Source organism: Oryctolagus cuniculus, chromosome 4, assembly GCF_051225735.1.
Source record: "Oryctolagus cuniculus isolate XC-2025 breed Fujian yellow rabbit chromosome 4, ASM5122573v1, whole genome shotgun sequence".
NCBI lineage: Eukaryota > Metazoa > Chordata > Mammalia > Lagomorpha > Leporidae > Oryctolagus > Oryctolagus cuniculus.
In genome coordinates this window covers 51,991,285-52,015,981 of record NC_142870.1, presented here as the reverse complement: position 1 = coordinate 52,015,981, position 24,697 = coordinate 51,991,285, and the positions used below count along the sequence as shown (strand labels likewise).

Below are 24,697 nucleotides of genomic sequence, written 5' to 3'. Positions count from 1 at the left end.
ACTTTTATTTAATGCATATAAATTTCCAAAGTACGACTTATGGATTACAATGGCTTCCCCCCCATACCGTCCCTCCCACCCACAACCCTCCCCTTTCCCACTCCCTCTCCCCTTCCATTCACATCAAGATTCATTTTCGATTATCTTAATATACAGAAGATCAGCTTAGTATACATTAAGTAAGGATTTCAACAGTTTGCTCCCACACAGAAACATAAAGTGAAAAATAATAGATGATTTTTTTAAAATGATGATGAAATCAGATCAGACCTATTGTCATGTTTAATCCCAGTGAGAGTCAAGTTGGGAATTGATAATTTTTTTTTTTTAACAGAGGATCAGTTTATTATGCATTAAGTAAAGATTTCAACAGTTTGCACCCCCATAGAAACACAAAGTGAAATATATTGTTTGAGTACTCGTTATAGCATTAAATCTCAATGTACAGCACATTAAGGATAGAGATCCTACATGAGGAGTAAGTGCACAGTGACTCCTGTTGTTGACTTTACCAATTGACACTCCTGTCTATGGCATCAGTAATCTCCCTATGCTCCAGTCATGAGTTTCCAAGGCTATGGAAGCCCTCTGAGTTCTCCGACTCTTATCTTGTTTAGACAAGGTCATAGTCAAAGTGGAGGTTCTCTCCTCCCTTCAGAGAAAGGTACCTCCTTCTTTGATGACCTGTTCTTTCCACTGGGATCTCACTCGCAGAGATCTTTTGCCAGAGTGTCTTGGCTTTCCATGCCTGAAATACTCTCATGAGCTTTTCAGCCAGCTCCGAATGCCTTTAGGGCTGATTCTGAGGCCAGAGTGCTATTTAGGACATCTGCTATTCTATGAGTCTGCTGAGTATCTCACTTCCCATGTTGGATCACTCTCCCCTTTATTTACTCCATCAGTTAGCGTTAGCAGGTACTAGACTTGTCTATGTGCTCCCTTTGACTCCCAGTTTTTAAGAATAACTTTCCTGATTATTACATCTAAATTAAGAAAATTAATATAATGTTGATTAAGTTAAAAGTTTTTGTTCTGAAATTGTGTATGACTTTCTGCTTTTCAACTATTAGGAGCAGAATAAATGTTATGTAATAATCAACAGGTTAATTACTACTAGGTAGCAATGAATAAAGTACAGCAGAGAATTTTCCTGCCTTTAAATATTATATAATGTCTAAGTTCAAAAACAAATTAAATCATATGTCAAATAAATAGTTGTATGCTGCTTTAATTCTTAGTTTCTACCTGTAAATTTCTGTTGTTTAGATAATATTAAAATAAATATTACTACATCTAAATCAGCATTTGTTCTAAGGGCATTACTTGTACTAATTCAGTTAATCCTCATTATCAACTCTTGTGGTAAGTGCAATTATTAGCTTATTTAATTGATAACATTGCTGATGCACTGAAAGTTTAAGCAGCTTGGACCAAAATATGCAATGAGCAATTGGCAGAGCCAGGGCATACAGCCTGGCAATCTGGCTTTAGGGTTGGGATTCTTGACCATTTTGTTAAACCACAAAATGACCCTTAGGTCTTCTAGCAATTTAGAAAAGATTAAGAATTACCCCGAATTTCTGTGTCTTACTGTAGAAACTTCCTGGAAAGGCATTACGGACTAAATATTGTTTTGCTCTTGGTGATGTTCTGTCAAGAAGTTATAGGATTTTTCAAGTTGGTGTTGTGGCACAGAAGGTTAAACCTCTGCTTGCGTAGCAGGCATTCCATGACCGAGTGACCATTCCAGTCCCAGTGGCTCTGCTTCTGATCTGTCTCCTTGCTAAAGCAACTAGGAAAGCAGTGATTGTTGACCCAAGTGCCCTTGCTACTCATGTGGGAGACTCAAATGGCATTCCTGGCTCTCGGCTTAGGCCTGGCCTAGTCTCATCCATTGCCGTCATTTTGGGGAGTGAACTGGTAGACAGACGCTCTCTCTCTGTCTCTCTTTTTCTCTGTCTTCCTCCCTCCCTCCTTCTCTTCTTCCCACCTTCTCTCTCTGCTGCTCTTTCAAATTAATTAATTAATTAATTTAAAAAGAAGTTCTATGATTTTAGTGGCCCACAAAGCCCTAAAATATTCCATATAAATAAGAAATATATATTTAAGAAATTTGACTGGAAAAAACCTTGGAGTTTGATTTTTCTGTCTCTCAATCAATACTTTGTGATAATCATCTTAAAGTTCAATTATAAATCAATCTATTTGAAACTATCCCCATGTTCTCATACAAGGCTTTAAATGTCAGGGCTTAGCAGTTGGAATTGCGTGCTAAGAGACATCTAGAGATTTCAGAGCAGCAATATGATATGTTCTTATAAGACCTTGGCAGAAGACACTGGGGGAACTGTTCCATCCTAAATACTGTAAGAGTCCTTAGCTATGTAAGGTAGCATATTCTCAGAATCAAGGGATTAAGTCATGGACAGTTTCCTGGGGCTTCCCAAAGAACTCTACTTGATTTCAGCCTTCTGAAACTCGGTGTGGAGAAACCAGCCTCGCCTGACTGGACTTCTAATCTACGGAATTTTAAGGGAACTCATTGTGTTGTTTTGCATTAAAAAAAAAAAAAAAAAAAAAAAGAAGAGAGAGACCTTAGCTTTTGGTAGGAAGCAAGGAATTTTCCAATATACTATGCTGTTTCCTGTCTTCAAAAGTGTCTTATTGTTACATAAGCAATCACCTATGTAGCTTTCTAGTTATGTGTACCATTCATTATCAAAAGAAAACTAGACATTTTAAAACTAAAACATCTAGACAAGGTGAATTTATTGTAGCATCTGAACTACATAGGTCATTTAGGGTGATATTTAATTACAATGGATAAAATATTGGTCAAGTAATCCATACATATTATATAGGTAAGCCACTGACTACTTTCCTTTTTTTCCTCCTTAGGCAAGTTATTATTTATTTTTTTTGAATCTTCTCTGTAACTTTTACAAAGTGTTTAATTTTTTTAAAGTTCAGTTTTGTTAAATACACTGTAAGACCTCTGTGAATAGAATTATGAAAAACCAACACTGTCATAGGGCAGATTCCACCTTGCTTTATCCTACAAAGCAGAAGAGTGAACTCTGAGATGAGGCATATTTTATAGCAGAATTGATCTACCTTTACTTATATTCTTTTTTTTTTTTTTTTTTTTTTTTTTTTTGACAGGCAGAGTGGACAGTGAGAGAGAGAGACAGAGAGAAAGGTCTTCCTTTTGCCGTTGGTTCACCCTCCAATGGCCGCCGCGGCCAGCGCGCTGCGGCCGGCGCACCGCGCTGATCCGATGGCAGGAGCCAGGAGCCAGGTGCTTTTCCTGGTCTCCCATGGGGTGCAGGGCCCAAGCACCTGGGCCATCCTCCACTGCGCTCCCTGGCCACAGCAGAGAGCTGGCCTGGAAGAGGGGCAACCGGGACAGAATCCGGAGCCCCGACCGGGACTAGAACCCGGTGTGCCGGCGCCGCTAGGCGGAGGATTAGCCTAGTGAGCCGTGGCGCCGGCCTACTTATATTCTTAAACAGACCATGAACCTTGCATGCTACCCTGTGGGAATAGACATAGTTCTCTGGACAGGAAGAGGCATTTAAGTCTCCCATATGCTTATCATGTTTCCAATTTCAGGGAAAACACACTGAAAACAAAGCCCCAATCAACACAAAGATAACACATTAAATTAGCACAGTGTAAGGTGTTTCAGAATGTTTCTTTGTAAGAAGAAAATGATTGTTGGATGAATCTTTAAAAAGCTTTGATAGGTTCTTAGAATAGAACCAAAATAAATGGCACAATTGGTAACAATATAAAAATCTCTAGGGGGTAGATATGTTCTCAACTGAGAATTTAAATAGCCTCACATAAGATTTATATTTCTTAGATTCAAACTTACTCAAATGACATTATGATAAAGGAAGCATTCATGCTAATAAGAAGGCTTAACTAAGGTTAAAGGCCAAAACTATTTAAAGAATCCAAATAGAGAAGTAAAAAATGAACTAGCAGAATCTGGAGATTATTTAAAGTCTCTTTTAAGATTTTTCATGTGTTTCTGACAGGAAAAAAAATCGAAATTCTCTTTGTAAATGATCAAGAGCTTGATATCAAATGTATCCTGAGGTTTTTTAATGCACTGTCAGTCTATCATAAAAATGATGGTGCTCACTTATGTAAGCATAATTTTATAAATTGGACATTGAGGTTTTAAGAACCGGGAATTCCTCATTTATGGATTATAGGAAATCCAAAGGACTCCTGAAATTGTATGTACATATTTACATATGTGCTCACATGTCCATTTTTCAGGGGAAAAGAGTCTGTAGCCTCATTTGATTTTTAAAGTCTAGACTGGGGAGGGAGTTTAAAAAATCACCAAGATTTCACCTGATCCTTTAGTTACCAAAGAGTCTCATTTTTTACCAGGAATCAAACTACAGTCTATAGTGGATCTGAGTCCATGACCTATACCATGCTATCAGGATCATGTGTTCTTAGGAGTCCTTAATTCAACAGCTCTGCAATAGATAGAAGTTTTTATAATCACTTATTTCAAGGTTTAAATCATACCTTCAAGTTTTTATATGTTCCCATACTGAGTTTCCTAACCTAAGTCTTAAACTTACCATTGTTACATTTTAAATCTTTTTTTAAAAGATTTATTTATTTATTTGAAAGTCAGAGTTACACAGAGAGAGAAGAGGCAGAGGCAGAGACAGAGACAGAGACAGAGAGAGAGGTCTTCCATCTGCTGGTTCACTCCCCAATTAGCCACAATGGCCGGAGCTGTGCAGACCTGAAGCCAGGAGCCAAGAGCTTCTTCCAGGTCTCCCACACAGGTACAGGGTCCCAAGGACTTGGGCCATCCTCTACTGTATTCTCAAGCCATAGCAGAAAGCTGGATTGGAAGTGAAGCAGCCAGGACTCGAACCGGTGTCCATATGGGATGCTGACACTGCAGGTGGCAGCTTTACCCTCTACACCGGCATCTTAAATCATTTTTTGGTAACCTTTAGTGTATATCTTTTCAAATAAGTCAAGGAACCAGAGGATGTGGCACATGCTCTTCTGAATCCACTAACTTTTAACAGTAAAGTGAAATCAACCCTGACATTACCCAGCTAGTCCCTTTTGCACTAGGTGTAGAATAACTGAAACAGATGTTTTGCGGATGTTTTGAAGGGGTTATTTGACTGGAATGACAGGCTCATGCCATTTCCCTTGCCCTTCTTTGGCTGTGTGTGTTTGGTTTGCCAAGCAATCAGTGACCCTAAGTGTCTCTCCCCCCCTACAGAAGTAGCAATCACCATTTTCTCCTTTCATATCTGCCTTATAGCCCCCATACCAGTTTTTAAATAGTAGCTGTTTGGCAGTGTTTCTTTCTAAAGCCTACAGCTTCACAAGCTTTAGAGGGAGAGATTTCTCTAGGGAGAGCTGTTCTCTAGCGCAGTTTTGAGTAGGGCCTGTATCAGGGCTTGAAATCACATAAATGGCAAGGAATAAAACTAGGAGTTAGTAATCTAGAGGAAGGATTTTCTTATTACTACAGTTTCTATTTTGAATGAATTTTTTTCAGTATTTTACTTTGCACATTTAATCTAGTTTTTCTTTTTGTGATTCCCTTCATAATTAGTTTTTGGCTTAAGTAGGTATACTCACTTGTAACGCCCCTTTCAGAATAACTGACAACATTTTCAATTGCATAAATGTATAAAATATACACACATCAATTAAGGGAGAGGTTTCTTAAAAACTAAACCACTGTGTTTTATGCTATGTACACTTATTAGAATAATATTTTGCTAAAGATAAAGTAAGGCAAATTTTTATATATGACACAGAAAAAATATTTAAATAATCATCATCATTGGAAGTACTATAGCCAATAGGAATTGTTTTGTTGCAAGTCATTAATTTTGAAATGTCAGGTGGTGGATCCAAAAGTTACTGACTTCTTTGAATGTCAGAAAAATATGAAAAAATATGAAATGATTTGTTCTAATTTTTTTCTGAGTTTCAGTTTGATTATATTTAAAGTGTGTATACACCTTTGCGCTGTTGATTTTCCTTGGTAGCTTGAGTTCACACCAATTTTCCTTAACTCATTTTATATTCCTTCAATGTCTGCCACCTAATCTTACATATGTATTACTGATTTTTTTCTGCAGCTCTCTATATGCATCAAAACCTGATAATATTATAGTCACTGGATCCTAGATTTTCTGTAGCTTCAAACTTATTTATCATTCATGGCTCATTTCTAACATCTAAACCATATGCCTTCTGAGTAAAAACAAATTCTTTGACTGGATTGTGCATGCAATATTTGCCCTGACTCTATATCAGATAGGATTTCGCATGAAATATGAGAAGGAAAATATTGATAATCATTGTTAATGGACTGTGAAGACATTTTCATACTAGCTCAGGGCTGTAAGTACTTTGCTGTAAAAATGATATTGTTAGATATGCTATTGGTTTATAGAAAATTGATTGGTGAATCAATTTCCTAACATGAATAGTTGGGGGACAATAGTCAGAATATAAAAAGGGTTGGCTATTTGAGTATAGGGCTCATCCAAATCTTTTTCCAAAAGACAAATAAATGCATAATATTAAACCATATTATTCATCATATAGTAATTACAAATATGGGCTTTAAATGCCCGTGTGTTTATATTTTTCCTGTTACGTGATTCAGAAAAAGTAGAGAGGGAGTCTTACTCCATCTTTGCCATTTCCTTTGAACCTAACACAAGTATACAGAGAGGAGATGCTCAGGTGCATATGGCAGAGAGGTTTTTTTCTTTTTTTTTAATATCACATACATTTAAATACAAGCAGGCAAACTGGAGAATGCTCAGAAGAATATTCCTTCAACTAAAGAGATTTTAAGATCACCACAAAGGAAGTAGTTGGGAGACCTTCAGAATTTTTTTTCTATAATGTATCTATTTATAAATCCCAGAAATTATTATTTTTTTTGTTGCACAATACTGGTCAAAATTGGAAAACTTGTTGGTTTAAAGCATACATTTGAATCTGGTAGAATCTAATCTCTACATATAAATTTTACATATAATACATATAAATATTATTCATATTACATATATAAATTTCCTACAACTGAAAGGAAATTATAAGCTGAAATTCTGTGATTCAATCACATTCAGAGTAAATAGCACATATGGATGTGTACTAAGTATCTGTACTAAGAAGTCCTGGTTTCTAACACACATTGCAATGGTTGACTGTTAAGCAAATTTAAGATACTTCATGATATCAATTATTGTTGTGAAATGACAACAAAACTGAATGAAGCTTTCATATATTACTCCAACACTATTATCATATAATTATATCTCTCAATGTCTTAATTATTCTGCTTTCACCAGTGTATGGTAAAAACATGAAACTGGAGGAGGGCTCTGTCATAAGGTAAGCTATTAGGCCAAGGCTTTGTGTATAAGCAATACTCTATAGCATATAAAAATGTTTCATATCACCTTCAAATAGTGTTTGACCACAGAATTTATCAACTAACTAAAGGAAACAAAGAGAGCAAACATTATTTAAAGTGTAACCTGATAACATATTTAATAAAAGAGGCATATTAATTCTTTTTAAGGAGATATAATTTGATTTTAATAGGGAAGAATAAGTGGGAGGAGACTGCTTCAAAAATAGAATTCTACATTTTTGTCATTCTAATTTATTCGCTTCTCCATTCCAATGTGCTCTTTCCCCTATTTTCTCCTTTCCTCTTCTCTAAATTTATTTTATCAGGTGACTACTATGGGAAAGGCATTTCATTATATACTTGCTATTCAACTTTCAGCCAACACTTCCTGGTGCTAATCTCTATTTGAAGCTAGGGATAATAACTCCTCACTATATGACCTTTCTGGAAATGAGAAATTTTATAAACCACTGACAGATACTACATAAATACTGATTTCAGGCTTGTCTGCTTTCTGGGTCTCATGATTTAGTGGTTCTCTTATTGTTAAAATTAGTGTAAAAATAAGTACTACAGAAATAGTGTTCTTTTACTGGGCAGTATGACATGATGCAAACAAACTATTTTGTATGAGACGTAGTCACTTATCCCATCTTTATTAAAATAATAATTGAGAATCAAATTAGTAAGATCTCTAGAACAGTTTTTGTGATTCATTGAATGACACAGCAAATGTCTTATGAGACCATCAAAACAGTGTGACATATAATCAATAGGTAGAAAACTAATTTTTTCCCAGTAGACATCAACTTTCAGCTAACTATTTAAAGTGTCATGATGTGGGCAATGGGAAGAACTGCTTCTTGCCCTCAAAGCGATGTCTTAAATCTGAAGGATCATCAGTTCAGCTATCAAAAGACAAAGAAATTCTTTACTTTTTTTCTATAAATGAAACAGTAAAAACTTCCCGTGATTACTGCTTCATTTTTATTTACACAGCCTATAAAGGAAATTCTGGAGAAATAAGCTATTGTTGAATGGGAGAGGATACAAATTATCTTTAGAATCATAGCAGTCCTTATTGAAAAACATGAAAGTATATGGCGATCAGTTTTCAAAGTGAGATAAGCCAGGAAAAGTGAGTTAACTTTAGTTTGAGGGAACAAAATTTAGAATAATCTATAAACTTTTCATGAAGCAATTTTGTCAAACCTGATTTGTATGTAAGTTATGAAAAAAAAAAACAGGTCTTTTTTTCGGTTTTTCCTCTTATGATATCTGGAGGCGAATTTGGCTTAAAGCCTAGAAGACTACAGTGCTAGAATGTTCTTTTAAATACATCTCTGGAAAGCTGTTTCTATGTTTGTGCTGTAGAGAGATTATCTTCCTTGTCTTATTCTCCATGGCTGAATGATAGGGTTATTATTATTATTTTTTTTATCAATGATGTTGAATAATTCAAGCCACTACTAAACTTCATAGTGTCATTTCTCCCAAATATATCTAAATTCACCAGATTTGTCATTTCAAAAAAAGGGTTAGGTCATTAAACTACAAATCATCTGTTCATCTAAATTCTAATTACTCAGTTGTTAATTATGTGTATGAAAGATACATTTTCTTATTGCAGTCAAGAGCTCAGCTTATATAGATTTTTCTTTCTGATTCTTTGTAAGAACAATGAAAATACCCAGCAAAATTCCTGTGCAACTGATACCATTTCTATTTCTAGGTAGAAGGTGGCATAACACCAATTAGAATTAAATTTCCTAATCTATAATTCAAACAATTTGATTCCTACTCTGGAAGCTATGAAGCCCCTAGTCATGTCAGTAAAGTATACAATGATAAAACTAAATGTCATCAGCATCAGTTTATAGTTTGTTGCTTTTTATATGTTTTGATTAAGTAGACAAGGGCACCAGAAAGACAACAGAACAAAATCAGTGAATAATCTTAGGCTTGGTTGATATAATTATGTTAAGAACAGCAAGAAATGTGCATACTGGTGTTTTGTTTTTATTGGCTGTCTCAGTCTTCTCAAATATTCCCATTATATTGCTGGCTAGGCTACGCTTCTTGAACACATTGATGTCATTATCATAAATTCTAGCACTATCATTAATTATAGTAAAAAGTACACAATTTATGAGAAAAATTAATAGAAATTTTCAATTTGAATCAATACTCACTCTATTTTGCTAAGATATATATGAAATATAAAGGCGATTTTAATTCTTCAGTACAAATGAGAGAAGCAGCTGGATATTTGCTGAATGACAGGGAAGAAACAACGTGTGACTGCAGTCATACCACAGATAATTCACAAAGTGTTCTACTAAAATCTGCGAATGCATTTTAAACTGCTCAACAGCCTATATTTTTCTCAGTGATCAAATATGGCTTTGGTCAAACTGGTATTTTTAGGAAGGACTGAGTCTTAATTTTCTTTCTCAAAAATTTTACCCAAATTTGCTACTTTCTGGCATACCTTCAAATAATTTTTATTTAGCAACACAGAAACTTAATCTTCATCAGCTCTTATAAATGTGGTCAAGAACACTTAGCTTATAATTCTTTTTTCTGGCCAATTCCAAGCAGCAAAGTACCTGAAAAAATTCATCTTTGTTTTATTCTTGAGTTACAAATTAGGGGTCTGAGGCTCTAGTTCTTACTTATGTAGAAATTTTCTCAGAAGTAGAGGCAGCACTATGTTAATTGGGTGTTTAGGGTTCAGTTCCTTATGCACTTCTTTGATGCTATTTTCACATAATTAGGTATCACGTATATGGCTCTGGCACCCAAAAAGAGTCACTTGCAATTCTCTAAACAATATACTTTAGAAATACTCATTTTTGTGCTATGGGTCCATCAATTGTGAGCACAGTCCTACTACTGTAGATGGTGGCAGAAAACTTCACCTGAAATACCTACCAGCAGGAATCCTGGGGGGCAGAGATCCTCCCCCTGGCACTGGATGCGGGGCCTGGATGCTATTTAAAAACCCTGCCCTCAGGAAGCTGGGGCAAAACGTCTCCACCCCAATGGCTGGGAAGGATCCTTTTAAGAGATAAAAAGTGACATTAATCAAAGTCTTCTATACGTAAAAGTTGTTGTCAATTACTTGGAATGAAATCAACAAAGCTGATAAATCTTACAAAGAAGCTATGAAATTAGAGAAATGGGATGCATTTTTACTTACACATTTATAAAAATCAATGTATATTCTTGAAAAGAAAGCTCCTCTTGCTACAATCAAAGAGGGTTTAGAAGCACTGGAATGCTAAGATAAAAATTCTAAACCTGCATTTAGAACATAGTTGTGCTGTGCAATGACAAAGCGGATATAAATGCCAGTCATTGATGTTTATTTGCAGAGTTCACACCCACATGAGAACAGACATGCAGAAAGTAGCCACAGTGGGATGTGAGAACTGTGCTGTGCCAAAAGGAGCAGTAGGGTTTACTTTAGGCTATCAGTACTGCTGTTTAAAACTGGGGAGATGTCTACACAAACAGTAACTGTATACATTTTTGAAACAGGAATAAAAAATTAATGTACACAATTCTTAATTTGTCAGATTTTTCTGATAGGGACAAGACATGAGAGTTTGCAAAGGCAGAACCACATGCGTTTTCATGATTGAGAAGACTATTATGAAATAAGGAAAGTACTTGCAAATGTGTCCATTACATTTATATAATGAATCACAGAATAAATGACTATCAGGACTGGACAACACTTTGGAGATCAGCCAGTCAAAATCTCTCATTTTGCAGAGCAACAACTCTGTCAGCAGAGGGGAAGTGATATGACACAGAAGGTAGACTATGAGGGCACATTCTTCCTGCTAGAGAAGAAAAATAAAGAATGAACCAATTCCTGTTTGGGAGATTGCTAGCTTTTGAATACAAATTGTAAAGCCTGACTAATGTTGAAATTAGGAGCCTCAATGAATTGAAAAATGCCAAAATCACTCAGTTAATATACACAAAATATCCGTGAGTGGGCAGCACTGGTTACTGTTATGGCCAGTCTAAGAGGAAATCACAGTGGTATCCTAAAAGCAAGTTCCACTGATGGCTGTAAGACGTTTCTCATTTGGTCCACCTGGAACTCCCACCAGGTCAAGCAACTCTACATGTCCCATCTGCAGTGAGACTCTCCTCCCACATGTAGATCTGGTGCTCAGGCCCATGTTTGTGAAGAGAATTTATTCTGTATTTTTGGCACAAAATTTCCACCAAATATAAGTTAAAACTTGAGGTTCCTTTGATTGTGAGTTATAATTAAAGGGACCTTGGATGCTATCCTCTGTATTTCTTGCTTCTATTCAGAAAGCCTGAGGTTGTGGCGCCGTAGGTTAATAGGTGGCCTGCGACGCCGGCAGCCCATGTGAGTGCCACTTTCAAGTCCTGGTTGCTCCACTTCCAAATCCAGGTCCCTGCTAATAGCCTGGGAAAGCAGCAGAAGATGGCCCAAGGGCTTGGGTCCCTGTACCCACATGGGATACCCAGATCCAGTTCTAGCCTCCTGGCTTCCACTTGGCCCAGCCTCAGCTGTTATAGCCATTTGGGGAGTGAAGCACCACAGGGAAGGTCTTTGTGTCTCTATCTCCTCCTCTCTATCTGTAACTCTACCTTCCAAATAAATCAGTACATCTTGAAAAAAGAAAGAAAGAAAGGAAGAAAATCTTGGATCTCTTAGCCCTCTAGACATAATTTTACATGATGACAATGCTACAATGTGTATTTTAGTGGGTGATACCCATACATTGTGGTTTGCATTAAAAGAAGCATACAAAGAAAACTGCATACAGATCAACTAGGTTTGTTATTGATCTTAGGGGGCCTTAGTAAACTGGCCCCTTAAATAGCAAGAACTGTGGCAAAAGCACCAAATGTTTGGCCAGAAAGAGTTCTGTGGTAGCTTACAAGGAACAGTGGAGCTAATCTGCCTTCATGAGTGCATGGAATATTTATCATTAACCACAGAGTTAATGTGCACCTGTGTGCAATGTTTCCCACACAAGGCAGTTTCCACATTGCAGTGTTTCATCATTGTCTGGAAAAACACTCATAACGAAGGCATTCCACTGAATACCAGGTGGAGGTAATTATATCATACATTTATACAGCATTCTTATTTAAAGTTACAAAAGAAATGGTGTTGTTACAATAGAGAAAATAATCACAAGAAATACAGATTTTATTATATGCTGTAGAAAACTAAAATAATGCAGTTGTAGCTGATTACGGATTTATTGAAGCTAAGTAGGAGGAAGTATAGATCAAGAATATTAGATCATAAAGAAAATAAGAAAGCCATGTACAGCAAAGAAAAAGAGATATAAATGCAATTACCTTAAAGAAAATTTGAAGAAAAACAGACATATAGAGCAGTGACTCTAAATTATTACATTACTTATTTAAAGATTTTTTCTGGGTTTTCCTATTTTTCCATCATTATTTAAAACTGTTAATTTAGAAAGGATGTCATTATTTTAACTTCTTGAAAGAAACTGAACACAAATATTATTTTATTGCTATGATTATGTTGATGACTGTGTTTACTGTTGTGACAGCCTGTCATGCTTAATAGCAGCTTCCATTTTTCTAAACTTGCTGCATCATTCACACTTGCTTTGTTATGTTTCTTTGCCATGGGTAAACAGGTCTTTCATTTATTGTGGCATCTCTTCATTTAGGAATTGACATTTTTTTTATAGCTGAAAAAATATTAAACAGAAAGCCTTAGGTACCTGAATAAATATTCAGTTGATTATTATTATGGGATAATAATACCTTATCATTTTTCTCCTTAAGGTCCGTCATGACAAGAAAGATCACATCAACACTACAACCCTGATTTTTCACAAGTCGGTTGGGAAAATACCCATTTTTTTTTGTTACAAATTTCCTTATCTTTTAATCAATGAGAGATTTAAGATTTGAGATTTGCTAGTAAATAATTTGAATCTAGTTTGCTTCATTGCTCAAGCCGATGACTGACTCTGACTTGATGTTTCTGATTTATGTATTTCAGAGGCAGAGAGATAGAGATATAAAGCTCCAGTCTGCTGGTTTATCCTGAAATGCTCACGATGGTTCCCTGATGGTAATCAAAACTGGGGGCTTGGAACTTAATCCAGATCTCTCAGGTTGGGGCAGGAACCAAATCACTCTGGCTAGCATGCTTACCCTGCAGGGTTTTCATTAGCAGGAAGCTGCATTCCTAAGTCAGAGCTGGGAATAAACCAAAGTATTGGCATCTTAATCATTGTCTTAACCACAAGGCTAAACATCTGCCCCATGGTTTTTGTTTTGTTTTAATAAACAATGTCTTAACTCTATAGCAGGACAAATGGCAATTTCCATGAGTATTTTGTTTTTAATTACATTCAGTGGAATATTTAATGTAAATTAGATTTTAAATGTAATGAGAATGTGCCTCTAGCCATTACATGTTTGATATACAAAATATGTCACTTCACATCTGCTTTGCAAAAATTCTAATACTTGATTTTCTAGTGTGGTAATGATCTCGAGTCTTTCATTAGCACAGTGGTTCTCAGCTTTGACGGTAACTTCTGCTTTAGGGAGCATGATAAATTATGAGAGGAAAGGCGTTACTGGTGTTCAGTGGGTGGAAAGTTGAAGGAGTTGCAATGAGTGGTATATTTCTTGCAAAGAGGATAATTCTTTTCCCAAATGGTAGCAGCACTCACTGAAAAATATTGTACAAAAGTAAAGAATCATAAAATAATGCTGGTTACTAGTGCATATAATGACACCAGTGTTTAAAAAGCCAAGTTGTTATGGCCCAGATTCTGACATCTGGCTTTATTAATTGGTGGGACATTCTGATCACTTATTTGATCTGGAGGTAAGCTAGCCTGCAGAGTAATCAGTTTTCAAATAATTCTAAGAAAATATATTTCACAATTAATCTCCATTGAAGAACACCCTTCTGCCAATTTGTTATTGCAGCAATCTCCCTGAAATAACTTTACTTTGAAATTAGATATCATTAAGAATTTGCATAAACAAAAACAAACTAAACTATGACCTTAAACCCAATTAGGGCTCAATTTCTTAAACTCAATGAAAGTTATAACATGCTGTCTTATAGGGCTGTTTGTGAATATCAAATGGAAAGCAAATAGTCATAAATACAAGCCCATTTTTTTTCCTAAAAAAACACTTCAGGTTTCTCTTTTAGGAAATTATTAATGATTAATAAAATTTTCCAATGTAGAACTCCTCCCTACTACATATTTGCACAATCTCCCAATGGAAGAAATCCTTTCTTCAAATAATATGGTATTGCTAATTTAATTTGATGCCATAAAGTTTAATAATAGGGCAATATCAATATAACATGAACTTTTGAGATGATTCCTTCAAATTATTTTCATTAGGCTCCATTTTCATAAATGCCCATTTTGATCAGTGAGTGGGTAATAGATATATTGGCTTAATTAAGACAAATAATTTAGAATTGGAAACAAATATAGGCACAATTATGCATGTTTGAGGTGGTATAGAAAGATTAATTTGCTTATTACTGAATTTGGTCCTTTGTTATAGCCTGGTCAGAGACAAATTTACTTTATTCAATATTTTTCAAAATTGTAGTGGTGGGTATATCAGGAGAATGCATGGAAAATGAGCAAAAGAAAGAAAATATTAGAAATTTGATTTCTTTATCTCATCCTTCAGTAGTTGTCATTTTTTGTATCTTTTGTACATATACATAATATGGCACTTTACTAGTTGATATAAATATACTTATAATACCCCCAGCAGGAATGCTCATACATTTTTATTGTTAAAGTTCTGCCATCAGAGAATTTTAGATATTACTTGTCTAAGCAACGAAACAGTGAGAAAAATGCCAAAGTAAATGATTTGATTCAAGGACTTGATCAATTAGGGCAAGGCCTTGATTTTCCCTGGCCCAGGGAAATGATCCTAAAAGATCAGGTTGCTCTTTACACTGTAGTTTTCAAACTGAGAGATAGATTAGTAAATATATAAGACAGACCCAAGTAAAAAACAGAACTTGGTAAGTTCTCTTTTCAGTCCCTAAAATAAATTCAACAATTACCTTATGAAAAGCAAGAATGGTGTAATTAAATCTAAAAAAAGAAACCTGCCCCAAACTACTGGGGAAACTATTAAAAATATAGCTTTCTTTCATGTTGTAACAAACTTGGCCATAAATATGTGGCATTTCATGTATTTATGAAATACATATATCATGTATTCATGTACATAGGCCTGTGTATAGTGTGAGTATTATTTGAAATCAAGCATGGAAAAAATTGAACTTGCAATCAGATCCTAAATCTTTAAATTTTGTACAAATAATATAGTGAATATTATTTAAAAATATTATTTCATATTTCAAAATATATTTATTTCAAACTTAAATAGTTTACGTAAATAAGTATAAAAATTTGATAAAAAGTAAGGCATGGCACATATATGACTTGAAAATAAATACGTATTAATACAATGGAGAGTTTTGGCTCAAAAACATTTAATGAGAAGGACATGACCAAAAATTTGGAAAGGGGTAAATTGAGTTCTTCTGCATTCAGAAGACAGGTTCCTTTTTTATCATTGAATTTAAAGTATTGAGTTCTGTTACTGGTAAATGGTAGTTACTTCATAACTGGGTTGGATTAATGATGGAACCTCAAGGCCGGTGCCGCGGCTCACTAGGCTAATCCTCTGCCTTGCGGCACCGGCACACCGGGTTCTAGTCCCGGTTGGGGCGCCGGATTCTGTCCCGGTTGCCCCTCTTCTAGGCCAGCTCTTTGCTGTGGCCCGGGAGTGCAGTGGAGGATGGCCCAGGTGCTTGGGCCCTGCACCCCATGGGAGACCTGGAGAAGCACCTGGCTCCTGCCATCGGATCAGCGCGGTGTGCCGGCCGCAGCGCGCCGGCCGCGGCAGCCATTGGAGGGTGAACCAATGGCAAAAAGGAAGACCTTTCTCTCTGTCTCTCTCTCTCACTGTCCACTCTGCCTGTCAAAAGATAAAAAAAAATTAAAAAAAAATTAAATGATGGAACCTCTGAGCTATAGTAAGAGCAACTCTATCTATCTATCTATCTTCCATCTAATTCCATTTGTCCTGACTTTGTCAGACTGTGTATCTCCCTCTATCCTTATGTAACTCAAGTTTTCTCCCTATAGGCCTTTTCTTTTCCTGTTAAAATAATTTTTAGCTTTATATATTCCTCTACCACTAAGAGAAGTAAAGAAGGAAACCATAAACTCGTTACATGTGAACAAATACTTATTAGTTTTCTGTGGTGATTGATAAGGCCACAGACTCAATAAATTTACATAATCAGTGAGGAACACCAGAAAGAATTAACAAGAGACATTTTCTTGGAAAACATTGGAACAACGCATCATTTTCTTGATGGAGACCTTTATTTTGGGTCTTTCAAACTGGTAACACACAATCTAGGAAAGGTGAAGGTGCTCTATGTTAGCAAAGAAAGGGTCACCACCTCATCGCAATGCATGGGCCATGCCAGCTGGGAATCCATGTAGTCTCCCCTAATGCGATCAGAAGACGTTCAGAGTAAGACTTCAATACGTTCAAGTTAAATAAGTGGATACATAAATGATACATAAAAAGTGACAACTTTCTCCTTAGGCAAATGTCTTGCTAGAATCTAAGGAAGTATCCTGCCTACTCAATTTGCTTCCTGTGCCAATAGCAACTTTCGATAGCTGGAACAGATCTAATTTTTCAATTAGGCTTAGGCTGTGAAAGACAGCTTTACATGAACAACTCATTCATTTATCCTTCATTGATTTTTTTCATTTATTCAGTAAATACTTTTGAAGCATCTGTTACTTTTTTACCAAAGATATATATTTTAATACAACAATAGGAAATCAATAATTTTTGATACGACATTATTGTTTTCAGGAAATATTCTGTGAAGCCAAAGATACATTCACAGAATTTTATCCATTTTTCAGATTCCTATGGATAGAAATATTCTTATAATTAAATTACTATTTTATTCTTTCCTTGGACAGTTAATTTTAACCCAGATTCTTCAGTGCCAATTACAATTAAACATCACATAACAATTACTGTGTTTTCTATTTTTTAACTTTGTTTAATTCTTCAGGTCACTGCAATATGAATTTTATAGATCTCTCACACTGCTATTGTTCAATAGGTCACCATAAAAACATTGAAACAAAAAGGGAATTTTCATGGCTTGGTTTTTATGAGTTTTTTTTTTTTTTCAGAGCTTTCAGAAAGAAATGATTAGCCTCCACTGAATCATTTTTAATCTTTTAGACCTTGTAGAATATGCACAATAAAATTATGGTTTCTGTGAATTATTTTTTAAAACAATAGCATTAGGAAGGAGAACAGAAATTTCTTGAAGCTAATTAAAGATGAGATTTTTCTTGAAAAGTTAATTTAAATTTATATGTAAAAACAAAGTTCTTTAACTTTTTTAAAAGCAATTATAAACAAAATTAAAACAAAAAAGATATAAAAGATCAGTGAAATGAAATTGATATACCATTGGCCTAACTAGTGAGAGAAGGGAGAGAGAGACCTAAATTACTAAAATCAGATATGAAAAAGGGAATATAACAATGGCTATCACTGAGGTAAAAAGAATCATCAAGAATTATTACAAAGAGCTATATGCCAACAAATTGGAAAATCTAGAAGAAATGGATAGATTCCTGGACACATACAATCCACCAAAATTGACTGATGAAGATACAGAAAACCTAAAAAGACTGATAACCAAGTCAGAGATTTAATAAAAAATAAAGACCCTCCCAACAAAGAAAAGCCCTGGTCTGGATGGCTTCACTTCTGATTTCTACCGAACATTCAAAGAACTAATTCCAACTATTCTCAAGCTATTCAAAACAACTGAAAGGAAGGGAATCTTCCCAAACTCCTTCCAAGAGGCCAAGAGCACCTTAATTCCAAAACCAGAAAAAGATACAACAAAGAAAGAGAACTACAGACCAATATCCCTGATGAGCATAAATACAAACATCTTCAAAAAAATACTAGCTAATCGAATCCAACAACACATCAGCAAGATCATTCACCCGGACCAGATGCCTGATTTTCCTTATCTGTAAAAGGGTGCCCTTGGACTAGAACTCCCCTTGAGTTTCTTTTAAGTCTGGAAATCTGTTTACATATTTTTTTATTTCATTTGCTGCACTGAAATAAGCCTACATTTTTTCCCAGATGGGGGTTGTTCCAGTGGTTTCATCTATGTTTATAGTTAGCGGGACTTGATATCATAATTATAAAAAAGTTTCCTGGAGGCCTGCATTATGGTGTTGCTGGTAAGGCTGTTGCCTCGCCTGCTAAGCCAGCATCCTATATGGATGCCGGTTCAAGTCCTAGCCGCTCTACCTTCAATCTAGCTCCCTGGTAAGGCACCAGGGAAAGCAACAGAAGATGGTCCAAATTCATGGGCCCTTGTGCCCTTGTGGGAGACCTAGAAAAAGCTTCAGGCTCCTGGCCTTGGCCACTGGGGAGTGAATCAGTGGATGGAAGATCTCTCTCTCTCTGTTTCACTCTCTCTATCTCTCTAACTCTGCTTTTCAAATAAATAAAATAAATCTTGAAAAGAAAGTTTCCTGAATAAATTGACAATCTACTAATATCAGGTTCAATAGTGAACATGCCTAGTTGAGGCCAGGCAGAATTTTGAATACTCACTCTACCATTCACTAACTGATTGACTTGGAGAAATTATTTACTTTCTCAGACACTCAGTTTCCTCATTTGAAACATGAGGTAATTAATGTACACCATGTCTTACTATAAATCTTACAGTAATTATTGGTGGCTAATAGCAAATATTCAATAAATGGCGAGTTTTTACTCTTTCTCCTCTTCTTCTTTAATTTCTTAAACTTGAACTACCATTTCATGTCTTTGCACCACCCTGATAATAGGCCCTTCAGGTTTTGTCAAAACAGTGCCTGACATCCCTGGGAACATCTTTCTCTCTCTTGTCTCTACTGTGCAAGCACAGTATTCGTTTACAAGTTTGTAGAACCAAACTCAAATGCCTTTAGGGACCCACCAGTGGCAATAAATAAATATATCAAATAAGTGACAAAGACATTCAGTTGAAGTGAAAAGTGAATGTCTGTCTAAAGACAATGAATTCAAACATTTAAAAAAACACTGTAGAAATCACACACACATCTGCTGGATGACTTCTGAGTGTGAGCTGTGTGCTCGTGTCTTCTGGATTACCTGTTTGTCTTATTCACACTGATTCGACTCTTTAAGGCAGGGGTGAGTCAAACATGTGTTAGTCTACTCCATACACCCTGTCCCAGAACTCGCACACAGTACCAGCTCTGTGTAATATTTACCAACCTGAATTAAAATCATCTTTACATCTTTATATCAATTGCTCAAAGGTAGTCTGACATTGCATTTTCTTGATGTCAGAACTTTCAAAATCATGTAAGTTCCAATGCAGTTTATGATTTTCTACCTTAAATGCTTACGAAGAACCAGTGGTTAGAAAGAGACTAAAATTATTAAAATTCTAAAGATGTTTTTATCTAAGAACCGATGATGGAGTGAACTGCTTTTGAAAAGCATGTCCTTCCCCAAGTTGGGTCGCCCTCCAGGACACCTGCTTCAGTGGATTCCTACTTGCTTGTTTCTTTCTGAGGTCAGACTTACAGAACGTCTGTTCTTCAAAAAATGTTTTATACCTCAGGTGCCACAGAGTCAGCTAAGGAGTTGTTAAGTAGCACTTATCAACACATATGGGAGGTAGGTCTATTAAATTTCATAGCCTAAGTGTGCTATGAATTCATTATTTATGAACTGTGGGTGGATGTGTCATGTTATTAAACTGAGGTTTGCACCTTCAGCACACCAGATAAAGAGGTCACAGGGCAGGCTGCATCTGCCTCTTTGTAATTTTCTGAAGCTGTCTGCACCCTAAACTGGTCATTTGTTGCTAGTAAGTATGCTGCTGATACATACATCAGGTTGCTGCTTTCTAGTATGCAAAGTGGGAAAAAGAAAGGTCTGGATTTGTTTTCACTCATGAATATAATCACAGCCCCCTTGGCAGCTTTATCTTCAAACAAATATGCTAACGCAAGATATTTCTTGTTTAAGGCTAAGAAGCTCAAATTCTTTTAGAAGCCTTGCTAGGTTTTTCAGATAAGAATGATGCTCATTTGACATCTATAGGGTATGGATGGAGGTGGCAGGATAATTTGGTTATGGAACTACCGTATTGGACATTTGGTCTTGAAAATTATAATGGGATAAAGTTAGTCTTGAAAACAACTGGGAGCAGCCAATAGAGAATGAAACTAAGCAAGGCCCTAATAGTATAGTAATTCTGATATAATAAATGTATGCCTATGGTTTGCTCTTTGATGTAAGAATAGTGCAGGCAAAGATACATCCAGTTGTCCAGGTAACTACTCTTTGCTTGAAATGAGCATGTGAGATTTCCTTCTATGCCCCTACCTACAACCATGCACGCTATAAACAGTTTTGTGGATATCTCCCTGAGTCATTGCACTTTGGCTTATGTCACTGTTCAGTTAAAAACAATTACAAAAGCATTTAAGTTAAATTATCATGGGCACCAGTCCAAGATACAAGAATGGCTTAAAAATCATATCTTACCCCAAACTTACTAGCATATTCTTTGTTAGTTAAAAGCATTGCTTAACCCTTCTAACACAAAGAGCGAACGCCCCGTCTTGGCCTATCTCATTCTGAATAAGCAGCTCGAACGCTTGTTCTTGGAGGCTTTTCATTTTGCCACTGCTGGGATCACCTTGCCCTCATCTGTGCTTTCTCTGGAGGCAGCAAAGCTGCATGAAGTCAGAGGGACCCAGTGTCAAATTTTTGCTTGCTGTATGGAATTACAGAAGTCATTTAAACTCCCTGAGCCTCTGTTCTCCTTTTGGTAACATGTAGCAAATATACACTCTAAGGACAACGACACAAGCCTGTTAATAAAATGCCTAGCAGAAAATTGTCACCCAAATAAGGCCTCACTATCCACCTTTTTTTTTGTCTTTCTAACAAAAAAAATTTTTTTTCCTTATAGTTCAGCTGGTTCTTTTCAAGACACATCTTAGTTAGAGTTCTTTGAAATAGCTTCTCACTTTTATATTTACTGCAGAAATTGGCATGGCATGTTGCCATTTAGGGGGTCAATGGCAAAGGTAATTTAAAAATGGAAATTATAAAGCATATCTATATTTTCCTTATTTTTGACAATGTTATTTGATGGTTTGATAACTTCTGAAGGTGAAATGACAAAATTTATACAACTGGCTTGGAAAGTTAATCAAAAACATCATTAGAGTCCAAAAAATGTTATGACACATGAAGACATTCTCACAAGCTCATATGTTCTTTCTCGTGCAGACAGATAAAAGAAAACAAAATGACACAAACATCCAGTCTCGGAACTTCCATAAATACAAGGGTACTTCGGAAAGTTTGTGGAAAATGGAATTAAAAGATGCATTTATTTTGGGGACAAACTTTTTGAAACCTCTGCGGTTTTTTCATAATACATATTTTCCATGAACTTTCTGAAGAATTCTCATGTACATGGATTTCAAATTTTTCAGGCACTAAAATAAACATCTTTTATTCCCATTTTCCTAGTATTCCCTCCTGTTTCTCACAGTTGTGCACATGTAGCCTCTTATTTATGTATTTAAGGGGGAGGAGGGGTGAAGATTTTTGAGGGCAGAGCAATTAGGACTCTGAGCATGAAAGGAAAAACTGAGGCACTGAGCTAGAAATACTATTTTGTTAGGGGAGAGGCTGACTCAGAATTCATTTTCTGTCGGTCTCACTCTCCTAGACATGAGCTGGTCAAGTCCAAATCCACTGTGGCTTTAAAGCAGGGTAATAACACTGCATTGGGCTCTATTTTCAAATAAGATTGCAGACATGAAGTGGGCTTGGAAAGAGCCAGGTATTAAACAGTTTAATGATTCTTTTAATTTTTATTGAAGCTATTCTTTTTTTTTTTTTTAAGCTTGATACCTTTGAGGCTTATTTTAACTTTCAGATCTGATCTGAAGGAAAAACCATTCCTGATAATCAAGGAGAAAATGGAAACAGATTCAAAGAAGCCTGATTTCTACCACCCTGAATCCACATTAACTGGGTTTGCGGAAATTGCCTGGAATAACCTGTCCATTCACCGTCTTCCAGCCCCATGCTGGGCCACCATTTTCAGCTCTGTTTACCATTAAGCTATCCTTAAAAGGCCATTAGACTGATTTCAAAGGGAAGATCCAAGTACAAACTGTACCATGAGAATATTGTTGAAGGAGATTTGAGAATTCTATAAAGAAAAAAGTAAGGAAAAAAATAAAGAGCTAGCAGGTGTTGTTCACTGTTGAAAATGCCTCTACTAATGCATTCTTCAGAGGCAGTACCAAGACAATTTCAGACTCCTGTTTCATTAGATGACTGGTTCATGTATGCTTTTTATTACATTTTAAACATTGGCTTGGATGTAAATTTGGGTAGTTCACTAAAATGTTCTGCTAGGGGTGGTGAATGATTATAGCTTCCTGGTTATAGTGACAGCGTGAGAGAAACGACAGCTTCTGACATGATAGATGTGGAGAGGAAAACATTGGGAAGCAATTTGAGTGCATTTTATTTCTGCATGGAGTCTTTGGGCACCAAGCCACTTTCAAAGCATTATTTAACAAATTATGGCACCACAAAAACTACTTTATGCTCTGGATGTTAGTTTTCAAAAGAGGAGCCAATAAATGCCTCACGTTTTAATATCTAAGAGAACAGGACTGAGTTAAAATTAAAAGAACATTTATATTTTCAAGTGAAAAAATAAAAATGTACTGCTTTCACAGTACTGCCTTCAATTTCATTGCTATTTAAATAGGCTCACTTTATGTACATATTGTGTTAATAGTTAAAGAAAAATGTTTGTTTATCTTTAAGGAGCCAAATCATTTTATTATTTCATTTGGAGAATTGATCACCAAATTTTCAGTTTGAAAGTTTAAAGACTAGTGATGTACATTTTTTCTATCTGGTTTATAAAAAAAATCCAAACAAATGGCTCTCTGATTTACCCTTTACATCATGACACACATGTTCTTAACGGGAGCAGATCACGGTATAGTCTCACTGCCTCAGGCTGCGGGGAAATACTGTGTCATATGAAGCACTCTGCAGCAACAGGAAGGTTGGGCCAGTGGAGAACTGGGGAGATGAAACTGTTCCCTGAGAGGAAGCTGGTCACCCATGCGAGGCAAATTGAGTGTGCTCAATGAGGTAATTTACCGAATGGGACTCTGGTGCCCTAGAAGTCTTAATTCACCTCAGCTGAATGAGCAGTTGGATCAAACTCAGTTACTGAGAGTTACCCATTCATACTCAAAGGCATAGAGATCTCAAAGTGAATGTTCTTTAATTGGGTGCATATAACTCTGGGGTAACCTGCTACAGAGTTGGGAAGACTTAAATGAGTGTGGCCTAATTAGACAGCCGATTAAACTTGCTTTTCAAATCACATCTCCAACAGCACTGACAGTAACCCAAGGAGATGAGGTCTTTTCAGGAAAAGGAAAGAGCAAGTGATAATAATATTGCTTAACTGTAATCACATACTCTGAGAGTCCCAGAGAGTTTGTCTGTAAGTATAGATGTAAGCACAATCTAACAAACTGCATTTATAGACAAGAATGGCTGGCAAAGATAAATACTAGATAGTAGAAGAGGCATGGCAAGAAATAACAATGAAGACAAAATAGATTTTTTGGGTTAATGATATATACCGTTCAAAGAAAAATAGTCACAGAGAGATAAAGTTGTACGTTGTATATGTGTGCGTTCAAAAGTACTGGTTGATTCTGCACACTTCCTTGTAATCAATAAGAACCTGAAGAAGCTCCTGGCGCCTGGCTTCAGATTGGCATAGCTCAAGCTGTTTCAGTCATCTGGGGAGTGAACCAGTAGTTGGAAGAACTCAATCTGTCTCTCTCTCTCTCTCTCTCTCTCTCTCTACCTCTGCCTCTCTGTAACTCTGCCTTTCAAATAAAATAAATCTTAAAAAACAAAAACAAAAACAAAAACAAAACAAGCACATGCTGGACATTTCCCATAAAGAACCTCCTCAATTCATGTGGAGAACTGAGAAAGTCCCAGACCTCAAGCCATGATCTGACTTCACTG

General features: G+C 36.1%; 1 protein-coding gene across 5 annotated transcripts in view; it reads right to left on the bottom strand.

The window, feature by feature from the left end:
• EPHA6 (EPH receptor A6) overlaps nucleotides 1-24,697 on the bottom strand; it is a 1,031,027-nt gene that overhangs the window by 158,563 nt on the left and 847,767 nt on the right. For 3 of the 5 annotated variants that reach the window (XM_051859383.3, XM_008267078.4, XM_051859386.3), the window contains one exon: nucleotides 10,376-10,501. The exons of the other annotated variants lie outside the window; for them this stretch is intronic. In XM_051859383.3, coding sequence (XP_051715343.3) covers nucleotides 10,376-10,501 — 126 coding nt within the window. The remainder of the gene's footprint in view (nucleotides 1-10,375; nucleotides 10,502-24,697) is intronic. 5 annotated transcript variants of the gene reach the window in all.